The sequence below is a fragment of the Hylobates moloch genome, unplaced genomic scaffold, assembly GCF_009828535.3.
Source record: "Hylobates moloch isolate HMO894 unplaced genomic scaffold, HMol_V3 SCAFFOLD_16, whole genome shotgun sequence".
NCBI lineage: Eukaryota > Metazoa > Chordata > Mammalia > Primates > Hylobatidae > Hylobates > Hylobates moloch.
This window is the reverse complement of record NW_026652291.1, coordinates 31,975,596-32,002,472: the sequence shown is the minus strand read 5'-3', so window position 1 is coordinate 32,002,472 and position 26,877 is coordinate 31,975,596. Positions and strand designations below refer to the sequence as shown.

At 40.8% G+C, this 26,877-nt stretch overlaps 1 protein-coding gene across 15 annotated transcripts in view; it reads right to left on the bottom strand.

Annotated features, from left to right (window-relative positions):
* Nucleotides 1-26,877, bottom strand: part of NUMB (NUMB endocytic adaptor protein) — a 202,294-nt gene that overhangs the window by 66,012 nt on the left and 109,405 nt on the right. For all 15 annotated transcript variants that reach the window (XM_032134911.2, XM_032134917.2, XM_032134912.2 and 12 more), the window contains one exon: nt 22,908-23,048. In XM_032134911.2, the coding sequence (XP_031990802.1) occupies nt 22,908-23,033 (126 nt within the window). In that variant the 5' untranslated portion in view covers nt 23,034-23,048. The remainder of the gene's footprint in view (nt 1-22,907; nt 23,049-26,877) is intronic.

Genomic DNA, 26,877 nt, shown 5'->3' with positions numbered 1-26,877 from the left:
TGCCTAGGTTTTCTTCTAGGGTTTTTATGGTTTTAGGTCTAACATGTAAGTCTTTAATCCATCTCGAATTAATTTTTGTATAAGGTGTAAGGAAGGGATCCAGTTTCAGCTTTCTACATATGGCTGGCCAGTTTTTTCAGCACCATTTATTAAATAGGGAATACTTTCCCCATTTCTTGTTTTTATCAGGTTTGTCAAAGATCAGATACTTGTAGATATGCGGCATTATTTCTGAGGGCTCTGTTCTGTTCCATTGGTCTATATCTCTGTTTTGGTACCGGTACCATGCTATTTTGGTTACTGTAGCCTTGTAGTATAGTTTGAAGTCAGGTAGCGTAATGCCTCCAGCTTTGTACTTTTGGCTTAGGATTGACTTGGCGATACGGGCTCTTTTTTGGTTCCATATGAACTTTAAAGTAGTTTTTTCCAATTCTGTGAAGAAAGTCATTGGTAGCTTGATGGGGATGGCATTGAATCTATAAATTACCTTGGGCAGTATGGCCATTTTCACAATACTGATTCTTCCTACCCATGAGCATGGAATGTTCTTCCATTTGTTTGTATCTTCTTTTATTTCATTGAGCAGTGGTTTGTAGTTCTCCTTGAAGAGGTCCTTCACATCCCTTGTAAGTTGGATTCCTAGGTATTTTATTCTCTTTGATTGTGAATGGGAGTTCACTCATGATTTGGCTCTCTGTCTGTTATTGGTGTATAAGAATGCTTGTGATTTTTGTACATTGATTTTGTATCCTGAGACTTTGCTGAAGTTGCTTATCGGATTGAGGAGATTTTGGGCTGAGACAATGGGGTTTTCTAGATATACAATCATGTCATCTGCAAACACGGACAATTTGACTTCCTCTTTTCCTAATTGAATACCCTTTATTTCTTTCTCCTGCCTGATTGCCCTGGCCAGAACTTCCAACACTATGTTGAATAGGAGTGGTGAGAGAGGGCATCCCTGTCTTGTGCCCATTTTCAAAGGGAATGCTTCCAGTTTTTGCCCATTCAGTATGACATTGGCTGTGGGTTTGTCATAGTTAGCTCTTATTATTTTGAGATATGTCCCATCAATACCTAATTTATTGAGAGTTTTTAGCATGAAGAGCTGTTGAATTTTGTCAAAGGCCTTTTCTGCATCTATTGAGATAATCATGTGGTTTTTGTCTTTGGTTCTGTTTATATGCTGGATTACATTTACTGATTTGCCTATGTTGAACTAGCCTTGCATCCCAGGGATGAAGCCTACTTGATCATGGTGGATAAGCTTTTTGATGTGCTGCTGGATTTGGTTTGCCAGTATTTTATTGAGGATTTTTGCATCAATGTTCATCAAGGATATTGGTCTAAAATTCTCTTTTTTTGTTGTGTCTCTGCCAGGCTTTGGTATCAGGATGATGCTGGCCTCATAAAATGAGTTAGGGAGGATTCCCTCTTTTTCTATTGATTGGAATAGTTTCTGAAGGAATGGTACCAGCTCTTCTTTGTACCTCTGGTAGAATTCAGCTGTGAATCCATCCGGTCCTGGACTTTTTTTGGTTGGTAAGCTATTGATTATTGCCTCAATTTCAGAGCCTGTTATTGGTCTATTCAGAGATTCAACTTCTTCCTGGTTTAGTCTTGGGAGGATGTATGTGTCGAGGAATTTATCCATTTCTTCTAGATTTTCTAGTTTATTTGCATAGAGGTGTTTATAGTATTCTCTGATGGTAGTTTGTATTTCTGTGGGATTGGTGGTGATATCCCCTTTATCATTTTTTATTGCATCTATTTGATTCTTCTCTCTTTTCTTCATTAGTCTTGCTAGCGGTCTATCAATTTTGATCTTTTCAAAAAACCAGCTCCTGGATTCCTTAATTTTTTGAAGGGTTTTTTGTGTCTCTATTTCCTTCAGTTCTGCTCTGATCTTAGTTATTTCTTGCCTTCTGTTAGCTTTTGAATGTGTTTGCTCTTTTCTAGTTCTTTTAATTGTGATGTCAGGGTGTCAATTTTAGATCTTTCCTGCTTTCTCTTGTGGCATTTAGTGCTATAAGTTTCCCTCTACACACTGCTTTGAATGTGTCCCAGAGATTCCGGTATTTCGTGTCTTTGCTCTCGTTGGTTTCAAAGAACATCTTTATTTCTGCCTTCATTTCATTATTTACCCAGTAGTCATTCAGGAGCAGGTTGTTCAGTTTCCATGTAGTTGAGCAGTTTTGAGTGAGTTTCTTAATCCTGAGTTCTAGTCTGATTGCACTGTGGTCTGAGAGACAGTTTGTTATAATTTCTGTTCTTTTACATTTGCTGAGGAGTGCTTTACTTCCAACTATGTGGTCAATTTTGGAGTAGGTGTGATGTGGTGCTGAAAAGAATGTATATTCTGTTGATTTGGGGTGGAGAGTTCTGTAGATATCTATTAGGTCTGCTTGGTGCAGAGCTGAGTTCAATTCCTGGGTATTCTTGTTAACTTTGTCTCATTGATCTGTCTAATGTTGACAGTGGGGTGTTAAAGTCTCCCATTATTATTGTGTGGGAGTGTAAGTCTCTTTGTAGGTCACTCAGGACTTGCTTTATGAATCTGAGTGCTCCTGTATTGGGTGCATATATATTTAGGATAGTTAGCTCTTCTTGTTGAATTGATCCCTTTACCATTATGTAATGGCCTTCTTTGTCTCTTTTGATCTTTGTTGGTTTAAAGTCTATTTTATCAGAGACTAGGAATGCAACCCCTGCCTTTTTTTGTTTTCCATTTGCTTGGTAGATCTTCCTCCATCCCTTTATTTTGAGCCTATGTGTGATTCTGCACGTGAGATGAGTTTCCTGAATACAGCACACTGATGGGTCTTGACTCTTTATCCAATTTGCCAGTCTGTGTCTTTTAATTGGAGCATTTAGCCCATTTACATTTAAAGTTAATATTGTTATGGGTGAATTTGGTCCTGTGATTATGATGTTAGCTGGTTATTGTGCTCGTTAGTTGATGCAGTTTCTTCCTAGCCTTGATGGTCTTTACAATTTGGCATGTTTTTGCAGTGGCTGGTACCGGTTGTTCCTTTCCATGTTTAGCGCTTCCTTCAGGAGCTCTTTTAGGGCAGGCCTGGTGGTGACAAAATCTCTCAGCATTTGCTTGTCTGTAAAGTATTTTATTTCTCCTTCACTTATGAAGCTTAGTTTGGCTGGATATGAAATTCTGGGTTGAAAATTCTTTTCTTTAAGAATGTTGAATATTGGTCCCCACTGTCTTCTGGCTTGCAGAGTTTCTGCCAAGAGATCAGCTGTTAGCCTGATGGGCTTCCCTTTGTGGGTAACCTGACCTTTATCTCTGGCTGCCCTTAACATTTTTTCCTTCAACTTTGGTGAATCTGACAATTATGTGTCTTGGAGTTGCTCTTCTCGAGGAGTATCTTTGTGGCGTTCTCTGTATTTCCTGAATTTGAATGTTGGCCTGCCTTGCTAGATTGGGGAAGTTCTCCTGGATAATAACCTGCAGAGTGTTTTCCAACTTGGTTCCATTCTCCCCGTCACTTTCAGGTACACCAATCAGATGTAGATTTGGTCTTTTCATGTAGTCCCATATTTCTTGGAGGCTTTGTTCGTTTCTTTTTATTCTTTTTTTCTCTAAACTTCTCTTCTTGCTTCATTTCATTCATTTCGTCTTCCATCCTTGATACCCTTTCTTCCAGTTGATTCCATCGGCTACTGAGGCTTCTGCATTCGTCATGTAGCTCTCGTGCCTTGGTTTTCAGCGCCATCAGGTCCTTTAAGGACTTCTCTGCATTGGTTATTCTAGTTATCCACTCGTCTAATTTTTTTTTCAAAGCTTTTTTCTTTGCCATTGCTTCGAATTTCCTCCTGTAGCTCGGAGTAGTTTGATTGTCTGAAGCCTTCTTCTCTCGTGAAAGTAATTCTCCATCCAGCTTTGTTCCACTGCTAGTGAGGAGATGCATTCCTTTGGAGGAGGAGAGGCGCTCTGGTTTTTAGAGTTTCCAGTTTTTCTGCTCTGTTTTTTTTCCCATCTTTGTGGTTTTATCTACCTTTGGTCTTTGATGATGGTGACGTACAGATGGGTTTTTGGTGTGGATGTCCTTTCTGTTTGTTAGTTTTCCTTCTAACAGACAGGACCCTCAGCTGCAGGTCTGTTGGAGTTTGCTAGAGGTCCACTCCAGACTCTGTTTGCCTGGGTTTCAGCAGCGGTGGCTGCAGAACAGGGGATATTGGTGAACCGCAAATGCTGCTGCCTGATCGTTCCTCTGGAAGTTTTGTCTCAGAGGAGTACCCAGACGTGTGAGGTGTTGGTCCACCCCTACTGGGGGGTGCCTCCCAGTTAGGCTACTCGGGGGTCAGGGACCCACTTGAGGAGGCAGTCTGCCTGTTCTCAGATCTCAAGCTGTGTGCTGGGAGAACCACTACTCTCTTCAAAGCTGTCAGAGAGGGACATTTAAGTCTGCAGAGGTTACTGCTGTCTTTTTGTTTGTCTATGCCCTGCCCCCAGAGGTGGAGCCTATAGAGGCAGGCAGGCCTCCTTGAGCTGTGGGGGGCTCCACCCAGTTCGAGCTTCCCAGCCGCTTTGTTTACCTAATCAAACAACTAACTCAGCAATGGCGGGCGCCCCTCCCCCAGCCTCGCTGCCACCTTGCAGTTTGATCTCAGACTGCTGTGCTAGCCATGAGCGAGACTCTGTGGGTGTAGGACCCTCCGAGCCAGGTGCGGGATATAATCTCCTGGTGCACCGTTTTTTAAGCCCGTTGGAAAAGTGCAGTATTAGGGTAGGAGTGACCTGATTTTCCAGGTGCCTTCTGTCACCCCTTTCTTTGACTAGGAAAGGGAATTCCCTGAACCCTTGCACTTTCCGGGTGAGGCGATGCCTCGCCCTGCTTCGGCTCGCGCACGGTGCCCTGCACCCACTGTCCTGCACCTACTGTCTGGCACTCCCCAGTGAGACGAGCCCGGTACCTCAGTTGGAAATGCAGAAATCACCTGTCTTCTGCGTCGCTCACGCTGGGAGCTGCAGACTGGAGCTGTTCCTATTCGGCCATCTTGGCTCCCTGACTCCTGAATGCTTGATTTCATCCCCCATTCACAAATCTACTCTTCTATCAACAGTCTTCCCCAAATTAATATATGGGAACTCCACCCTTCCAATTGCTCAAATCAAAAACGTTGGTACAGTTCAGGTGCAGTGGCTCACACCTGTAATCCCCGCACTTTGGGAAGCTGAGGTGGGAGAATTGCTTGAGGCCAGGAGTTTCAGACCAGCTTGGACAACACAGTGAGACCCCCAACCTCTACAAAAAAATTAAAAATCAGCCAGGCATCTGTATGTAGTCCCAACTAGTCAGGAGGCTGAGGCAAGAGGATCACTTGAGCTCAGGACTTTGAGGCTGTGAGCTATGACTGTGCCATTGCACTCCAGCCTGGGTGACAGAGGAAGATCCTGTCTCTTAAAAAACAAGAAAAAAAAAGTTAACTTATCTTTCTCTTGTGACACTTCACAAATCTATCAATAAATGATATCAGCTCTACCTACAAAATATATCCAGAATCTGACCCTACCTTACCACTTCCTCTGCCATTACCCTAACATAAGTCACATCATCTTTCATCTGGACTTTTGTAAGAGCCTCTTAAATGATCTCTTTGTTATCACCCTTGCTCGTCTATAGCTGATTCTCAGCACAGGAGCCAGAATGATCCTTTTAACATATAAGTCGTATAATCCCAATCCTCTGTTCAAAACTCTCCAATAGCTTCCTAATTATTTCCTTTTATTCATTCTGAATAAGAGCCAAAATCCTTACAATGGTCTATAAGGCCCTACACCAGTAGTTTGTCAATGAGGAGTGTTTAGAAAATGTATGTGGGCATTTTTGGTAACAATGACTGGGAAAATTATTCCTGGGTAGCGGACAAGGGCCCATGGATGACAGCTATCTGGCTTCCTGTTTGACATTTGAATGTCCTACTGGACTTTCACTTAGAAACTTACTCATAATTATTTTAGATTAGATGTAACTCCACTTTACATATATACACACAATATTTTTTGCACCAATTGCTGTGTCAATCAAAGGAAGGTTGTACTTTGATAAGAATTTTATCAAGAGTTGTTTACCACTTCAGAAAATAACATCACCATTTACAATCCACTGTGGTATATGAGTTACCAACATATCATTTCTATCTACATTTGCAGGTATCTTACCCGCTGCAATTCTCTGTAAAAGTGTACTACTTTAGGTCTCCTAGTATCGTTAGGTCCATTTACATACTGGATATAATTTCATCTAAAATTTCTGTTATTTCTTCTTTATATACTTAATTATGTAAGCATAGATAGGTTATACTCTGTATGCATTTCATTTCAGATAATATAAGGAATACTGTAGCATGTTTGTAGTGGAAATGTAGGTGATAGGGCTGACAGTATTGAAAAGTACTAAACCAATGGTCTGGTATCCTGTTACTTATCTAATCTCATCTCTGCCTTTTGCTCTAAACACACTGGCCTCCTTGCTGTGCTTCCAATATACCAGGCACTCTCCTACCCCAGAGCCTTTGTACTTGCCATTCCTTCTGTTTACAATCTACTTCCCTCAGGCAACCTGAAATGCTTGCTTTCTCACTTTCTTTGTGTCTTTGCTCAAAAGTTACTTTTTCAGTGAGAGATTCCCTAAAACCATTCCATTTTTTTGTTTTTGTTTTTTGGTTTTAAATAGAGATGGGGTTTTGCTATGTTTCCCAAGCTGGTCTCAAACTCCTGGGTTCAAGTGATCCTCCTACCTCAGCCTCCCAAAGTGTTGGGATTACAAGCGTGAGCCACTGTGCCCAGCCATTAACCATTCTATTTTAAATTGTAACCCCTGCCCCATACACTCCCTTCATACTTAACCCTCCCCCACAACCCCTATCATTTTTTTTGTTTTGTTTTGTTTTTGTTTTTAGAACTGGCAAAGGCTATTTATTCAGAGCTTGCTAGCAATGAGGTTAGTTTGGTAGAAACTCGAGGGCAGGCAGAAGAGTGGAAAACCTTCACAGGGCAGGCTCCAGGAGTGTCTAGATGGAGGCTGCTGGCCTGGGGAAGTTGGTGACAGACACTCAAGGCAGAGCATCCTATGTGACTAGCCGGGGATGGAGGTGGTGGGGGGGACACACTTGGCTTTCTCTGGTTGGTCCAGAGTTGGAAGCAGGGACGGAGATTAGGGAAGCTGGCAGTTACTGATCAGGCTCTGGCCATTTGAGGCCAAATGTTATAGAAGTGATTGTTTAGCCATCTGACTATACACTTGGCCTCTCACTGGCAGGATGCTGGGCCCTGGCTGCCAGTTTCTACAGTTCCTTGCTGCCTCCTATGTGTAAACGAGCTTTCCAACCTTGAGAACAGTAGATTACGAAGACAGAGACTTACTTTGGATGGCTGACAGTAGCCCAGTGACCTCATGTCCCGTGGGCCTCAGCTTCCCCACCTGACAAACGAGCAGCGGGGACATCCACTGATGCCCAAACACCAACACCACCCCAGGCAAACTGAGCCACCTGGCCCAGTGGATGTTTACCTCAGGCTGTCCCCTCCCCCAGTGTGCCTGTCTCACAGGCCTTGTCTCACAACCCTAATTCCCTTTGAACATACCAGATACTTTACATATTTACAAGTATTCATAGTCTAATAGCCACTAGGATGTAAGCACGGTGCAAGGATTTTGTCTGTTCTCTGCTTTGTTGTTTGCTGTATTTGCAGTACTTAGAACATTGCCTGGTACACAGCAGACTCCATAAATATCTGCTAAATACATCAATGAATTATTGGTCTCATAGAGAAGAAAATATAGCACATTACTTAGCTCTATACTAAACAATATTAAAAGTCATAATAATGAAAACTTTTACAATAAACTCAAGACACAGAATAGGAGATTTAATTAATGGCTATAGGACAGAATGCAAATGACTGACATGATTTGGCTCTGTGTCCCCACTGAAATCTCATCTTGAACTGTAATCGCCCTGTGTCACGGGAGGAACCTGATGGGAGGTGACTGGATTATGGGGGCAGTTTCCCCCATGCTGTTCTCGTGATAGTGAGTCTCATGAGATCTCATCGTTTTAAAAGTGGCAGTCTTTTTCCTGTGCTGGCACTGAGCTTCTCTCTCCTGACGCCATGTGAAGATGATCCTTGCTTTCCCTTTGCCTTCCACCACGATTGTAAGTTTCCCGAGGCCGCCCTAGCCATGTGGAACTGTGAGTCAATTAAACCTCTTTCCTTTATAAATTACCCATCTTAGGTATTTCTTTATAGCAGTATAAGAATGGACTAATACACTGACCTACATAATGTTACAAATAAAAGGAAAACAGCAGATATAAGTTTGGAGGTAAGAGAGTAAGGGGTTTTAGTATTTTTATTTTACATGGTGGGGAATCAAGATATACTACCTAAAGTTAATGGAACAATAAATTTATGAGTACAGGATACCAACAGTAGAACTAAAAATAATAATTTAATTCCAAAAATCTCCAAAAATCTAAGTGGAAAAGGGTCAAAGGTAGAAGGATGTGTGTGTTAAGTCATCCTTTCTTTTTAGAGAACAGTAGAAAAATGGGTAAATTAAGAGTAGTCAGTGAAACTGTATTATTTTTTAAAAATTAAAACATTACCAATGGTAAAAGTACAAACAAAAATGGTTAAAAGCGTCACTACAGAATGGAAATGGGGTAGGAAAAGTGTTGATTGATTGATTGATGAGGTCTGCTGTGTTGCCGAGGCTGAAGTACAGTACAGGTAGGATCACAGACCCCTATAGCCTCCAACTTTTGGCATCGAGCAATCCTTTTGCCTCAGCCTCCAGAGTACCTGGGATTACAGGTTACCATGCCTGTTGTTTTGTAACCACAAGCTTATATTACTTTGATTAAAAAATATTTTAAAGTTTAAATTATATTCAACATTGTTTTAATAAACAATTTTTAAACTGTCATGAGTGATAGTTTTATATTATAAAACTACCATATAGTACTTAGGGAGAGAACCCTCTAGAGCTAAGCTACTAGAGTTCAAATCCTACCTTCAAATAATCAGATATTCCAACTATTCCCTTACAACATCATGTAACAGAAATCTTACTGCATACTAGGCCACAAAGAAAATAAGTCCTTAAGAGTTACTAAATGAAGTTGAACTTCTCTCAAATATCTCATTGCTCTGATGCAAAGATGCTTCTTTAAATTTAAAAAAAAATTTGTCTTAGAGAGACAACGTCTCACTATATTGCAGGCTGGTCTCAAACCCCTGGGCCCAAGTGATCCTCCCGCCTCGGCCTCCCAAAGTGCTGGGATTACAGGCGTAAGCCACTGTCCCTGGCCCCATTTCTTTAAATGTGTACTGTTTCAGGTAGAAGAGCAAATTATGATGTTTGCCAGCGTGCCAGCAAATTTAGCTATGAAGACAATGTATCTGCTCAACCAACTGTAACCTTACTTGATTTATTTCACTGGTACTACACGTGGCTGACATTAAGTTTGGATCACTACTTGTCACACAGAGTTATCATCCAAAAAGTTACACTGTGAGGCAGCTTTGAAATGAAACATTACTGTAGGTGCAGAAGATTGTCACACAGGCAATAAAATTATAAGCACTGGAAAATGTCGTATCTGGGATAAAAAATAGAATTGTTAATACTAGAACAGGTTGGTGTGGTCAATGCGTATCAGTCAGGTACCAAACATCTATCAAAAGCTTCAGGCCAACATTCAAGAGAAGATATTTAATTTCTAGTATTAAAAATTCAATGAAGGAAAAAACATGCAGATAAAAACTTCAGTATTCAGTTGGCATCTAACCAATAACAACAGCAGCAGCAGCAACTAACATTTATTGTGCACTCATCACGTACCAGGCAGTGCTGTGTTTTTAATGTACTGTATTTACTCACTCAACTCTCAGAACACTTGTACACAGCTAATAAGAGCAAAGCCCAAATTCAAACTCAAGTTGTATAGCTTAAAAGTGTATGCTTTGTTTGCTTTGAGACAGGTTCTTACTCTCTCACCCAGTCAGGAGTGCAGTGATGTGATCATGGCTTACTGCGGCCTCTACCTCCTTACCTCAGCCTCCTGAGTAGCTGAGACCACAGTCACACGCCACCATGTCGGGCTAATTTTTTCTGGTTTTTTGTAAAGATGGAGTCTCCCTACGTTGCCCAGGCTTCAAACTCCTGGGCTCAAGTGATCCTCCTGCCTTGGCCTCCCAAAGTGCTGGGATTACAAGTGTGAGCCTCTGTGCCTGACCACAAAAGTATATGCTTTTAAAGTGTTCTAGATACCGGTCTAGGATTTTATTACAGAGCCACTGAAGAACATGAGGTAGCTAAGTGACAAGACCATATCTGCAATCAGGAAGATCACTACTACAACACTGAGGTAACAGTTTGGGGGAGAGACAGATTGGAAGCAAGAATAGTAGAGTTCTTGTAATGGTCTAAGGGGGAAAAAAAGGTAAGGACCTGACTAAAGTAGTGGCAGTAGGAAAATGAACAAGAGGACAGAAAGGATAGATATTTAAGAAGAATAAATATGATATAGTAACTACGGTTGACACTGTTAGTTGCCTACATGACAGGCATTCTTTCAACCAGCTTCCCTACTGGAAGAACCTACCTCCCTCGATGGTACAGGCTGAAAATACAAAGTAATCGCTTCCTTAGCTTTCCTCACAACTATGGCTTGGGCATTTTATTCTAATCCTTGTCAGTGGGAATTAGTGGGAACTCTCTGTGTGTATGTATGTAACAGGCTGCCTTATCCTAATATAAAAATTTGCTCCTTTATTCTGTCATTTGATACTAATGAGTGAAGGTAAATATTCTTTAATTGGGTTGCTGGTTTCTGTTTGTTAATATTTTATTAAGAGCTTTGTGTTGATATCTCTAAATTAATTTAGCCTATAGTCTCCTTTTTGGATGCTATCAAGTTTTGAAATACTACATATGTAAAAAGAATTTATAGGCTTATAAAAGAAACTTATAAAGCTTTAGGAAACAGATAAAGCATCAATTTTGTCTCTTTAGTAAAGCTTTAATAGTATTCATTGTGAAATGATCTGGGCCTGGTGCCTATGTTAGGGGTTGGGGGTTGCCTACGTTGGGGATAGAAGATAAGGTACCTCTTTAATATCTTATGGTATTTCTTCTACATAAATTGTTCTATCTATATTTTCAATTTGTTTTAGAATCAGTTTTTGTCATTTATATAACCTAAGAGTATTACCAACTTCACCCATGTTTTCAAGTTTATTTGTATAATAAAAATTTAAAATTTCAGTCTGTGATTATTTTCCCACTTTTTTTTTTATTTTGTGCATCTTTGCTTTTATCTTGATTAATTATATTCAGCTACTTCTAATTTGGCATAATACTTTGAACCAAAATCTTCTGAAATCACAGGTTATTACATTTTACATGGTAGGTCAGCCACTGGATCAGGAACTTGCCTCTGAGAAATACTGAAATAATAAGAGCTCTACTTTCTGTGCTATGGCTACATGACTACACACAAAATAAGAAATGCTTGTTATTAAAATACTAAAAATACTATCTGTTGTAACTTCTAGCACAATGGCAGTCCTTATCTCAGAAAGGTGTGGTCTCCAAAACCATTTGGCAAATCATTTAATAGAGCAAAATGTTGGTTTAAGTGGTAAACACATGCATTTCTAGCATCCATATGCTCAATTCTCCATCTGGTCTATCCTATTTATACATGTTGGCACAATTCCTAGTAACGACTGAATAAGTGCTTTATATTCCTAAACCAAAGGGATAGGAAAGCCCTTCCATCTTATTTAACAGTGAGTTAAACTAATGAGACCAAATAATATAACAAATAAGTATGAATTCTACATTCAGCCCATTAATCTCTATCTCTCCAAATTTGAATAATGACCTCCAGAATTTACCCAATAGAAGATCCACTTCAGCATGCCATATGTTCTACATAATCTGGTAAGTAAGATTTTAATTACAAGTTAAAGGATTAGCTAGGATTCTACCAATTTATTAACAACCAAAAATAATACCAGCATTAAAAAATATGTTAGTAGACAATTACAGGTAAATTCTTAGTATATTACTTTAATTGATGAAGCATACTGTTTAAATCCAGCAATCCTATTACTGGGTATATACCCGAGGGAATACAAATTGTTCTACCAAAAATACACATGCACTTTTATGTTCATCACAGCACTATTCACAATAGCAAAAATACGGAATCAACACAGATGCCCATCAGTGGTGGACTGGAAAAAGAAAATGTGGTATGTATATACCATGGAAAACAATGAAGTCATTAAAAAACCTGAACTTATGTCTTTTGCAGCAACATGGATGCAGCTGGAAGTCATTATCCTAGCGAATTAACACAGGAACAGAAAACCAAATACCGCATGTTCTCACTTGTAAGTGGGAGCTAAACAGTGAATACACATGGATACAAAGATGGGGAACAATAGACTCCGGAGCCTACCTGAGGTGGAAGGGTGATGGTCGAAAAACTACCTATCAGGCACCATGCTCACTACCTGGGTGATGAAAGCATTTGGACACCAAACCCCAGTGACATGCAGTTTACCCGTGTAACAAACCTGCACATATACTCCTGAACCTAAAATAAAAGATTTTAAAAAATCAATAGTTCTCGAAATGTTTGGTCTCAGGACTTAATTACATTGAGGATGCCAAGGAGTTTTTTGCTTATGTCAGTTATAGCTACTAATAATTACTGTAGTAGAAATTAAAAATAAGAACATTTGGCCAGGCACAGTGGCTCAAGCCTGTAATCCTAGCACTTTGGGAGGCTGAGGCAGGTGGATCATCTGAGGTCAGGAGTTCGAGACCAGCCTGGCCAACACGGTAAAACCCCAGCTCTACTAAAAATACAAAAATTAGCCAGGCGTGGTGGCAGGCACCTGTAATCCCAGCTACTCAGGAGGCTGAGGCAGGACAATCACTTGAACCCAGGAGGCGGAGGTTGCATTGAGCCAAGATCACACCAGTGTACTCTGGCCGGGGGGGACAAGAGCGAGACTTCATTTAAAAAAAAAAAAAAATTTAAAGATATTTAATTCATTTAAAAATAATTAACTCCATTGTGTGGTAACTTGAATAACATATTTCTAATGAAAAATAACTATATTTTCCAAAACAAAGAAATTTAGTGAGAAGAGTGGCATGTTGTGATTTAATACTCGGCTTAGAACTCTTGAAAAAGTCCTGGGATCTCACTTTGAGAAGCACTAGATTAAGTTTCCTATGGGTAATATTTCATTTGTTACATTAAAATCCCTCCTCCATTAAAAAAATTATCTCTGTAGGCCAGGTGCGGTGGCTCACGCCTGTAACCCAAGCACTTTGGGAGGCCGAGGCGAGCGGATCACCCGAGGTCGGGAGTTCAAGACCAGCCTGACCAACACGGAGAAACCCTGTCTCTACTAAAAATACAAAATTAGCTGGGTGTGGTGACACATGTCTGTAATCCCAACTACTCGGGAGGCTAAGGTAGGAGAATCGCTTGAACCCGGGAGGCGGAGGTTGCGGTGAGCCGAGACTGCACCATTGCACTCCAGCCTGGGCAACAAGAGCGAAACTCTGTCTCAAAAAAAAGAAAAAATTTATCTCTGTTATACCAGCAGATAGAATTGCAAGACAAGCTCTGAAACCTACTTTAATTAATCATTACTGTTACCAATTATGTAGATACTAATATATTTAAATATACACATTGAAGATCAAACCAGCTGCAGTTGCCCTTTATTATTGTCTAGTAATTGCTCATGTTTCTATAAGCTTCTCTCTCCTATTCTCTAGCTATTCCATTGTCCTCAAAATCCAATTCCTCAACTTCTCTACTCACTCGCCTACATCTGTCTTCACTTCCTATTTCCTTGAGAAAATAAGTCTTCAGAATAAAATTCCATCAATCTCAAGCCACTAATACCACAAACTGAGGTGAATTTCCAGCCTATTTTCCACCTTTGCTCCTGTTAAAATAGAAGCAGCATTCTTCCTTCATTTTAATATTAATCCGTTCTCTACATGCTTCTTTGTAAAAAGCATTTAATTATGCTCAAGTAGTTCCCATCTTAACAACAAAACACAAAAGGAAATCACAGGTGATTTATTAACTTTGTTTTTTATTTTTTAGAGACAGGGTCTTGCTTTGCCATCAAGGCTGGGGTGCAGTGGCGTGATCACTGCAGCCTCTACCTTCCAGGCTCAAGTGATCCTCCCACTTCAGCCTCCCAAGTAGCTGACACTTACTCACTTTAAATGAGTACATTTCATGGTATGTAAACTGTCTCTAATAAATCTGGTTTTAACCCCCACCCCCAACACTCACATGTTCCTTAACCTCACATTATCTTTCCTACTACTCTGCCTTTTGAAGATAAACTTTTATTCAAAAAATTTTAACAGCTTTACTGAAATATAATTTATATAAGAAACTGTAGATATTTAAACTCTGCAATTTGCTGAGTTTTTCAAATATGTATATACCTGAGAAACCATCACCGCAATCAACAATAAACACAGCCACCACCACCAAAAGTTTCCTTATGCCCCACGTAATGCTTGCCCTTCCACCCCTCCGCCATCCTTATACAACATTTTCAGACAAGCTTGAATTAGATTTGTTGTCTAGAAGTGTTGTCTCCTTCCTTATTTTGCATCCATTCACTCCTCAGTCTGGATTCTATAGTCAGGATTGCACTGTAAGTGCTGTCATTATCATCAACGTCACCAAGACTTTCAAGTTTTTAATCTAATGAGGTTTCATTTCTCACTTGATCTCTTTACAACATTTGACCACTTTCTCCTATGTTGAAACTTTGGTTTCTAAGACCATACTCTCCAGGTTTGCCTTCGATCTCTTTGGCTATTCACTCTTAGTCTCCTTTGAACAAGCCTATTTCACTGCTTGTCCCCTCTATTCTTCAAGGGTTTGTTCTAGGCCATCTTCTCACTTTCCCTAGGCAATCTCACCCACCCACAACATTAATTTATGTACAGTCAGTCTGCATCATTCAAGGATTTGGCATCTGTAAATCTACCTACTCACTAAAATATATTTGTAAGCCCCATATCAAAACTCATGGTGCTTTCTTGGTCAGTGAGGATCTGCATGTGCATGTCATTTTCTCTACTCCCAAATTTGTTATTCCTTAGTGAGTGCCCCCCAACACCCCACCAGTTGCCTCCATGGAAAACCTTGTATTCCAAGCTCACTGGTCTCTAAGGCAAGGCAGAATGAGGTATCTTTTGCCTTGCTATATCTGACTGAGGAAATGCATCTACCTCGAGAATATGGAAAAAAACATTCCAAATTCTGATTTTCCTATTGTACTCTGGGAGTCAGTTGTATATAAGTGTATGAGTTGGGGAGGGAAGAAGTGATGTAGGGAAGGAAGAGAAGGGATGACACAACATTGCGGAGACATGAATGTCCTACAGAAAGGATTTCAAAAAGCCATTTGGAAAGGATGAAACAAAACACACTCTAAATAAGCTGCCCTGCCTGCACAGTCTCTAAATCAGAAGTCCCCAACACTTGGGGCCATAGCCCAATACTGGTCGGTGGCCTGTTAGGAACTGGGTCACACAGCAGGAGGTGAGCGGAGGGCGAGCAAGCATTACTGCCTGAGCTCCACCTCCTATCACATCAGTGGCAGCATTAGATTCTCATAGGAGCGCGAACTCTATTGTGAACTACCCACATGAGGGATTTAGGTTGTGCGCTCCTTATGAGAATCTAATGCCTGAAGCGGAACAGTTTCATCTGAAAACCACCTGCCCCAGTCCCCTAACCCCAGGCAATGAAAAGATTATCTTCCACAAAACCAGTCTCTGGTGCCAAAAAGGCTGGGGACCACTGCTCTAAAGCATACCCCATCAAGCTGATTTTATGACAAGTGAGAATTACACTGAAAGATACCAAAACTTATTCATCTCACACAACATACTTAAAAGCTATAGATTTCACAGCTGATTAGAAGAAGTGCTTCAATTAACTTTACTTCAATTATTTCAACACTGTAAACAAACCTCTCAGAATCTGAGAATGAAGTGTTAAAAAAAAATTATAAATAGGATATATGCTCACAAGAAATGTCACTAGTTCCAAAGGACATAGACTAAAAAGTAAAATATCTCCAATCCTCCATATTCATTCTGCAGTTATTTGTGTCTTAATATTTCTTAAACAAAATAATCATATATATTTTTTTCTTTTAACTGAACAAAACCATAATATACATAGTTCTGCAGCTTGCCCTTATCACTTAATAATGAATACACTGGAACTAGGTACACTGGCTCATGCCTGTAATCCCAGCACTTTGGGAGGCCAAGATGGGCAGATCACCTGAGGTCAGGCTGAGGTCAGGAGTTCAAGACCAGCCTGGCCAACATGGAGAAACACCGACTCTACTAAAAATACAAAAATTAGGCTGGGCACAGTGGCTCATACCTGTAATCCCAGCACTTTGGGAGGCCAAGGTGGGCGGATCACCTGAGGTCAGGAGTTCATGACCAGCCTGGCCAACATGGTGAAACCCCATCTCAACGAAAAATACAAAATTAGCTGGGCATAGTGGCAGGCGCCTGTAATCCCAGCTACTTAGGAGGCTGAGGCAGGAGAATCGCTTGAACCTGGGAGGCAGAGGCTGCAGTGAGCCGAGATCGTGCCATTGCACTCCAGCCTGGGCAACAAGAGCGAAACTGCATCTCAAAAAAAAAAAAAAAGTGTGGGGGGGGGTGCCGGGCGCAGTGGCTCACCCTGTAATCCTTGCACTTTGGGAGGCTGAGACGGGTGGATCACGAGGCCAGGACATCGAGACCATGCTGGCTAACATGGTGAAACCCTGTCTCTACTAAAAATACAAAAAATTAGCCAGGCGTGGTAGCAGGCATCTGTAGTCCCAGCTACTTGGGAGGCTGAGGCAGTAGAATTGTGTGAACCCAGGAGGCGGAGCTTGCAGTGAGCCAAGATTGAGCCACTGCACTCCAGCCTGGGGGACAGAGAGAGACTCCGTCTAAAAAAAAAAAAAATAGCTGGGCATGGTGGCAGGCGCCTGCCTGAGGCTGAACCCAGAAGCAGTGAGGCGTGGTCGCACCACTGCACTCCAGCCTGGGCAAGAGTGAGGCTCTGTCTCACATACATACATACATACATACATACATACATACATACATACATACATACACACACACACACACACACACACACACACACACACACACAGTCAGTGTTTCCTATGTCAATGATCATCATCTCTGCTCAGGGCAATATGAAACTACATGCCATTTTTTTTTTTTTTTTTTTTTTTTTTGAGATGAAGTCTCGCTCTATCACCCAGGCTGGAGTACAGTGGCGCGATCTCGGCTCACTGCAACCTTTGCCTCCCGGGTTCATGCAATTCTCCTGCCTCAGCCTCCCAAGTAGCTGGGGTTACAGGCATGTACCACCATGCCCGACTAATTTTTGTATTTTTATTAGAGATGGGGTTTCACCATGTTGCCCAGACTGGTCTCAAACTCCTTACCTCAAATGATCCACCTGCCTCAGCCTCCCAAAGTGCTGGGATTACAGGCATGAGCCACCATGCCCAGCCTGTGTCATTTTTAATACTACTCTTTTTCATTCCTTAGATTCAGTTCATCTCCAATTTCTATTACCTTTACCTACTTTTTTTTTTTTTTTGAGACAGGGTCTCGCTCTGTTCCCTAGGCTGGAGTGTAGTGGTGCAATCATGGCTCACTGGGCTCAAGTGACCTTCCCACCTCAGCCTCCTGTGTAGCTCAGATGACAGGTGTGTACTACCACATCTAGCTTTGTGTGTGTGTGTGTGTGTGTGTGTGTGTGTGTGTGTGTGTGTGTAGAGATGAGGTCTCCCCATGTTGCCCAGGCTAGTCTCGAACTCTTGGGCTCAAGTAACCCTCCCACCTTGGCCTCCCAAAGTGTTGGGATTACAGGTGTGAGCCACCATGCACAGCCTAACTTTACCTCTTAATTATCGATCAATTTATTTCATTTCTCTTCATCTTCACAGTCACCACCCTAGTCTAACCTACCATTATCTCTCCTTTGAATTACTGTGATAATATTTTGCTAGGCTCCTTGTATCTAGCATGGGCTACTTCCAAACTACACTGCAGCCAAAGTCATTTTTTCAAAGTGCTTTTCTGGGTTGGAGTTGGCTGAGGATTGAAAAATTACCGGTTGAATACAATGTCCACTATTTGGGTGACAGGTACACTAAAAGCCCAGACTTCACCACTATGCAATACATGCGTGTAAGGAATCTGCACTTATACCTCCTAAATCTATAAATACATACATTTTAAAAATAAATAAGATGGCCAGGCGCGGTGGCTCATGCCTGCAATCCCAGGACTTTGGAAGACTGAGGCAGGCGGATCACAAGGTCAAGAGATAGAGACCATCCTGGCCAACATGGTGAAACCCTGTCTCTACTAAAAATACAAAAATTAGCTGGGCATGGGGGCACATGCCTATAGTCCTAGCTACTCAGGAGGCTAAGGCAGGAGCATCATTTGAACCCTAGAGGTGGAGGTTGCAGTGAGCAGAAGTTGCAGTGAGCTGAGATCGCGCCACTGCGCTCCAGCCTGGCAACAGAGCAAGACTCCAGCTCATAAATAAATAAATAAATAAATTAAATAAAATAAGATACTTAACACACAAAATGCTTTTGTGATACCACATTCTTGCTTGAAAAAAACCATTTACAGAGTTTGGGAAGATGAAAAAGTTCTGGAGATGACTGGTGGTGATAACTGCACACCAATATGAGTATACTTAATACCGTTGAACTGTACTCTTAAAAATGCTTACAAGGGGCCAGGTGCGGTGGCTCATGCCTGTAATCCCAGCACTTTGGGAGGCTGAGATGGATGGATCACGAGGTCAGGAGATCAAGACCATCCTGGCTAACACGGTGAAACCCCCGTCTCTACTAAAAATACAAAAAATTAGCCAGGTGTGGTGGCAGGGGCCTGTAGTCCCAGCTACTCGGGAGGCTGAGGCAGGAGAATGGCTTGAACCCGGGAGGCGGAGCTTGCAGTGAGCCGAGATGGCGCCACTGCATTCCAGCCTGGGCGACAGAGCAAGACTCTGTCTCAAAAAATAAAATAAAAATAAATAAAATAAAATAAATTAAAAATAAAATAAAATGCTTACAAGGATTAATTTTATGTTATATGTACTCTACCTTAATAATGAAAAGAACACACGATTTAATGGCTTCCCATGTCCAAAATCCTTAGTATGGATACAAAGCCCTGCCCTGCTTTCCTACACGGTCATCTCATACAACTTTCTGCATTACAGTTTTCCTTTATCATTCTTTCCTCTTGTCACCCAGTGCCTACACATACATGCTTTCCATAATTTTCTAATGCTCTATTCACCTTTTCATCTAATTCATTCCCACTCAGTCTTCAAATATCAGGTCAAACTTTACTTTCGCACAGAAGCCTTACTCTGATCCTATAGTCTAGGATCAAGTTTTTTTCTTACATGTTCTTACAGAACCAGATTTCCTTTCTTAAAAGTATTTACCTCAGGTTGTAATTATATATATATATATATATTTTGTTGTTGTTGTTGTTGTTGTTGAGACAGAGTCTCTCTCTGTCGCCCAGGCTGGAGTGCAGTGGCGCAATCTTGGCTTACTGCAAGCTTCTCCTCCCTGGTTCACACGATTCTCCTGCCTCAGCCTCCCAAGTAGCTGGGATTACAGGCGCCCGCTACCACGCCCAGCTAATTTTTTTTTTTTTTTTTTTGTATTTTTAGTAGAGACGAGGTTTCACTGTGTTAGCCAGGATGGTCTCGATCTCCTGAGCTCGTGATCCGCCCGCCCTGGCCTCCCAAAGTACTGGGATTACAGGCATGAGCCACTGCGCCTGCCCTGTAATAATATATTGTTAATGCAAATATCTAATTAAAGTCTGTTTCCCTCACAAGAAGACTGTAAACTCCACAAGAACAAAAACTATGTCTTTTTTGCTTACCACCTAGCATACACCTGGCATATGACAGATGTTCAAAAAATATTTATTAAATATATAATATAGATCTACCTTACTTTAAAAAAAATAACTGCAAAGAATTCAACTTAATGGATGTCACAGTTTCTTTTTTTTTCTTTTTCTTTTTCTTTTTTTTTTTTTTTTTTTTTTTGAGACAGAGTCTCACTCTTGTTGCCCAGGCTGGAGTGCAATGGCGCAGTCTCGGCTCACTGCCACCTCCACCTCCCGGGTTCAAGCGATTCTCCTGCCTCAGCTTCCCGAGTAGCTGGGATTACAGGCAAGCACTACCATGCCCAGCTAATTTTTTTGTATTTTTAGTAGAGAAGGGATTTCTCCATGTTTTGGTCAGGGTGGTCTCGAACTCCCGACCTCAGGTGATCCGCCCGCCTCGGCATCCCAAAGTGCTGGGATTACAGGTGTGAGCCACTGTGCCTGGCCTGTCACAGTTTCTTTAACCAATTCCAGAATGGTGGGAATGTAAGTTGTTTCCAAATTTTTGATATTGCAAACCTTAGGATGACCACTTATGCCAATACATCTATAAACGTACTTAGATGCAATTCTTAAATGTAAAATTGCTGGTCAAATGAAAAGTGCATTTAAAATCTTAATACAGGCCAGGCGTGGTGGCTCAGGCCTGTAATCCCAGCACTTTGGGAGGCCAAGGTGGGTAGATCACCTGAGGTCAGGAGTTTGAGACCAGCCTGGTCAACATGGCAAAACCCTGTCTCTACTAAAAATACAAAAATTAGCCAGGCATGGTGGTGCATGCCTGTAATCCCAGCTACTCGGGAGGCTGAGGCAGGAGAATCGTTTGAACCCAGGAGGCGGAGGTTGCAGTGAGCCAAGATCTCGTCACTCCACCCTTTGCAACAGAGCAAGACTCCATCTCAAAATAAAAAATAAATAAAATGAATGAATAAAATCTTAATAGATATTTCCGAACTGCCTCCCTAAGAGGTTGTAATTTATACTCCAAGCAACCAATGTGCCTCCTTCTATATATGTAATACTCAACTTACATAGCCAAAGTAAGCCAACTGTATGGTGGGGGAGATAATACAGAAAAAAAAGTGTTCATTTTTATGTAAGAGAAGTAGGATTTTTCTCATAATTTAATGTCATATTAAACATGCAAAATTAAAATATTCATTATTTCTATAAAAAGTTTCAGCAAATGAGTTAAGTAAACAAAGCTAAGTGATTAGGAAACTCCCAGTTATTAAAAGACTGTGGAAAAATTAGTGTATTCAAAAAGCCGTGTATTTCTCTAACCTGTATATTTAAGAATCACTTTTCCTGTCATATGGAAGATTTTTTTTCCCTTCTAAAGCTTTAGCCCATATTTCAATCAGTGGTACTGAGGCAGTAAAAAGAAGGAAGAAATCATAAGAATATTTACACTTATAAGAATATAGAGGCCGGGTGTTGTGGCTCATGTCTGTAATCCCAGCACTTTGGGAAGCTGAAGCAGGCAGATCACTTGAGGTAAGGAGTTCAAGACCAGCCTGGTCAATGTGGTGAAACCCTGTCTCTAGTAAAAATACAAAAAAATTAGCTGGGCGTGGTGGTGCACACCTGTAATCCCAGATACTCGGGAGGCTGAGACAGGAGAATCGTTTGAACCCAGGAGGCGGAGGTTGCAGTGAGCTGAGATGGCGCCACTGCACTCCAGCCTGGGCGACACAGCAAGACTCCATCTCAAAAAAAAAAAGAAAAAGAATATATAGGAAATAGGCTGGGTGCAGTGGCTCAGGCCTGTAATCCCAGCACTTTGGGAGCTGAGGCGGGAGGATCGCCTGAAGTCAGGAGTTCAAGGCCAGCCTGGCCAACATGGTGAAAAACCCCATCTCTACTAAAAATACAAAAATTAGCCGGGCGTGGTGGGGCACACCTGTAGTCCCAGCTACTCAGGAGGCATAGGCAGGAGAATCGCTTGAACCCAGGAGGTGGAGGTTGCAGTGAGTTGAGATCATGCCACTCCACTCCAGCCTGTGCTATGGAGAGAGACTCTGTCTCAAAAAAAAAAAAAAAAAAAAAAAGGAATATATAGTAAATAGTAAATAGAGAAAAAAATTAACATTTTATATCAAACTACAATTTTTCCTTTAAGATATTAACATTTGGCATTTGGTCTAGTTCTATTTTTTTTGTCCCCACATTTAATACATCTCACGCTGTGATTACATAATATATTGCTTCTTTTTACTAAATAGTAAATAACATACATATTTCTTTCATTTCACTAAAATATGACCTGTCTCAGGCAACACAAAGAAAAGCACCTGTACATCACTGCCTTCTCAAGATCTTCACTATGTTCTTAACCTCTGTGAGTTTCCACTTTCTGATTTTACAAATGAAGGCATTAGTTTAAATGACCTCTGTACCATTAAGGAAAACTCCCTTTGATTTAACTCTTCTCATTTAAGGATTTCTGAAATACACAAGCCTTGTATTTAAGAGCTGACTTCCACTCCCTCAGCTTCACCAGTTAGTAAGCATATTCCACTGAAAATCTGAGTCCTGATAATTTAGGGTCTTTAGGTATTTCAGGATTAGTACTCTTATCAGACTATTTGTACTGACTCCACATTATATAGAGAAATTCAAATTTAAATATAAAAAGAAAACTCCCTAATTAAAATCTATCTTGTTTTCTTTCTCATTATTTTCCTTTCTTTCTCATTTAATTCTATCATTGAAGCAGAGTGTGAAGGGATTTGTTTTTTGGAGGGTTCTCTTAATTGTCCTTATTAATGAGATTTCACATACACTAGATTGTCAGTTCTTTTCCACATACAGACTTACAGAAACATAAGCTCTTACCTTAACTGGGAAGCTACATTTTCCAGTGCGAACGCCTTCTTCATCTGTCTGCCACTGATGTGGACGACTGGCCTCTGGAACATAAACATCCTTCTTTCTCCTAAAACTTTGCCGTAGTTTGTTCATTTTAATTTTTACAGCCTGAAGACAGAGGAAAAAAAATATTTAAAAGAAATATTACCTTCTTACATATTTAAACTTTGGACTACCATACTAACCAAAAATCTGATGTCCAAAATTAAAGATTTTGGCTTTTATCTAAGCAATACATAATTATTATGTAAGCACAGTGTAAAGGGAAAATGAATGATTAGAACACTTCCTCTTAGAGTAACACTAAGTTCAAACAAGCAAATCATTTTACTTTCGAAAAGACAACTACAATACTCGTCCTTGTAAGAACAACAATAACTTCTAGTAGGATTTAAAGACATATTATCATAAGAATTTTCAAGAACTTTAGTTATAACAAATCAATGATAAATTCTCCCTACCCATCTACCTCTCAAATTCATTCCAACACCTGAAAATGGAAATGTGTACATGTAGACCAAATTATAGACTGCTAACAGTTTCTAAAAACTTTTATAGTTATTAAGAAAAAAAATCATTCTGAAACACCAAAATTTAGGAATCTTTTTGGCTCATTATTAGAAAACACTAAGCAAAGCAGGGATTACAATCATGTTTTTATAAAAGATGTCATGAAGAATAAAATAAAGTTTTCTTTAAACACACTTAAAGCCAGGCGCAATGGCTCATGCCTGTAATCCCAACACTTTGAGAGGCTGAGGTTGGCAGATCACTTGAGGTCAGGAGTTCAAGACCAGCCTGGCCAACATGGCAAAAACCCCGTCTCTACTAAAACTACAAAAATTAGCCAGGTGTGGTGGCACACACCTGTAATCCCAGCTACTCAGGAGGCTGAGGCAGGAGAATCACTTGAACTCAAGAGGTGGAGGTTGCAGTGAGCCGAGATCACACAGCCTGGGCGACAGAGTGAGTCTGTGTCTCAAAAATAAGTAAATAAATAAATAAGCACACTTAAAGAAAACAAATGTGCTACTAGGACTAAATTTACAGAAAAAAACATTTTTTTTTCAGACAGTCTCACTCTGTCACTAAGGTTGGAGTGTAGTGGCATGATCACAGCTCATTGCAACCTTTATCTCCCTGGCTCAAGCAATAGTCCCACCTCAGTCTCCCAAGTAGCTGGGACTACAGAGACATGTGCCACCACACCTGGCTTTTTTTTTTTTTTCTTTTAAGTAGAGATAAGGTCTCGCTATGTTGCTCAGGCTGGTCTGAAACTCGTGAGTGAAAGCAATCCTCCCGCCTTGGCCTCTCTAAGTGCTGGAATTACAGGCGTGAGCCACCATACCCGGCCAGAAGAATTTCTTGCAAGCAGTATGACATCAGAATGCCTTTCCATATCGATAATCATTATAGCAACGTAAAAAAAAAAATGACAAAGGTACAAGGTTCATTATTAACTCTGTAACTAAAAAGTGTTGCCGGGCGTGGTGGCTCACCCCTGTAATCCCAGCACTTTGGGAGGCTGAGGCAGGTGGATCACTTGAGGTTAGGAGCTGGAGACCAGCCTGGCTAACATAGCGAAACCCTGTCTCTACTAAAAATACAAAAATTAGTCAGGCATGGTGGTGCACGTCTGTAATCCCAGCTACTCGGGAGGCTGAGACAGGAGAATTGCTTGAACCTGGAAGGCAGAGGTTGCAGTGAGCCGAGATCGCGCCACTGCACTCCAACCTGGGCGACAGGGCAAGACTCCATCTCAAAAAAAAAAAAAGTGTTATGGTCAGTTCTTTATTGTGTTACTGGAAGAGTTACTTCTTGAATGCTGTCAAAGGTGCAGTAGAAATCACAAAACTACAGAGACAGGAGACCTAACTGATAAGAAATAATAGAACATTCAAAAAAACAACAAATAAACATAATAAGTACCCCCTTGCAGGGTAAAATCTCAAAATCTTACACTAATACCTCCAATTTTCTATTAAGAAGCATGTCTCATTCTTTTCATGAAGGATGTAAGCACCTCAACCAGCCTAAAAGTGATCTAAACTCAAGAAAGTGATGTGACAAAGCTATACAAAGGAGCCGTCCTTTCTGTCAGGAGTGTTAAATAGCAATAGATTGAACATCAATTCCCACATGTCACCAATGAAAGACTTGGAAATCAAAGTTTGCATTCTGAGGAAAGTCATTTTGTATTTTAAAATCCATAATGCCACAGCAGAACTATCAACAAATTAGCTAGTTTGCACAAACAAGCCAATCTTACCATATATCTTAAAAGGTAAAAATTCTGACAGAGGACTGGCAATGTAAAAACCTCTGGATTTTCTAAAAATGAATTTAAGCAGATCACTCATTGCTAAACTACCTAAATGAAGGTCTACCTTAATATACAACACTTCCAAAAAGAATTCCATAACCTTCCTTGAAAATACATTCTGTTGCCAGGCACGGTGGCTCACGCCTGTAATCCTAGCACTTTGGGAGGCCGAGGCAGGTGGATCACCTGAGGTCAAGAGTTAGAGACCAGCCTGGCCAACATGGTGAAACCCCATCTCTACTAAAAATACAAAAATTAGCCAGGCGTGGTGGCATGCACCTGTAATCCCAGCTACTTGGGAGGCTGAGGCAGGAGAATCACTTGAACCTGGGGGGCAGAGATTGCAGTGAGCCAAGATCGCACCACTTCACTCCAGCCTAGGTGAAAGAGAGAAACTCTGTCAAGGAAAAAAAAAAAAAGAAAGAAAGGAAATACATCCTGTTATACTCTTTTATATCACATTTTAAAAACATACATGGGCTGGGCACAGTGGCTCACGTGTGTAATCCCAGCACTTTGGGAGGCCAAGGCAGGTGGATCACGAGGTCAGGAATTTGAATTTGAGACCAGCATGGCCAACATGGTAAAACCCTGTCTCTACAAAAAATACAAAAATTAGTTGGGCGTGGTGGCATGCCCCTGTAATTCCAGCTACTCAGGAGGCTGAGGCAGAAGAATCGCTTGAACCTGGGAAGCGGAGGTTGCAGTAGGCCAAGATTGTGCCACTGCACTCCAGCCTGGGCAACAGAGCAAGACTATGTCTCAAAAAGAAATTAAGTAAATAAATAAATAAACATAAAAAACAAAAACATACACAAATACAAGTATAAGAAAATGAAAAACCTATATCCTTACTCAAGTTGGCACTCTCCAAATTATCCTGAGGCCAAAAAAAAAAAAAAAAACCTCACCAAAAAAACGAACAAAAAAACTCTGTTATGATTCCTTTCTTCTTAATTTCTTTGCCTTAGCAAAGACAACTACTCACCTACCTACTTGGCCAAGCCAGACACCTGAAAATCATCCCCGCACTCAGCCTTTCTCTGGCCTGATTTTACCCGGACTGATTTTACCTCCTTAGTAGCTCTTGAATTCATCCCTCTCCCTAACTATTCCAGTCCTACTATCCTGAGACATTTTTCTTTAAATTATTGCTTTAAACAATTTAGAGACATACTGGGATGGAGCTCTGTTAGAGGCAAAGAGACCAAAATACTCACGTATAAGTGATACTCAACTATTTTAGTCTCTTTGCCTCTAACAGAGCTCCATCCCAATATGTTCTAAAACACAAATCTGACCATGTATCCACTCTGTTTAAAACCCTTCAATTGCTTCACACCACCTTCAAGACAAAGTCCAAATGCATGGCAAACACAGTCCTTCTTCATCTGGCTTCTCTCAACAGTCCCCATTCACATGCTAACCTCCAGCTACCCTAAACTACTTACAGTTCTCCAAACAAAGTATGCCCTCTTTCAGAGCCTCTGTATATGTTTCTCCCTCTGCCTAGAAAGAAATACCATTACCTGTGCATGTCTGGTTAAAGTCTACTCATCTTTAAAGAGTCAGCTCAGGAGTTAACCTCTTCAGGGAAGCTAGACCTTTTTTTTT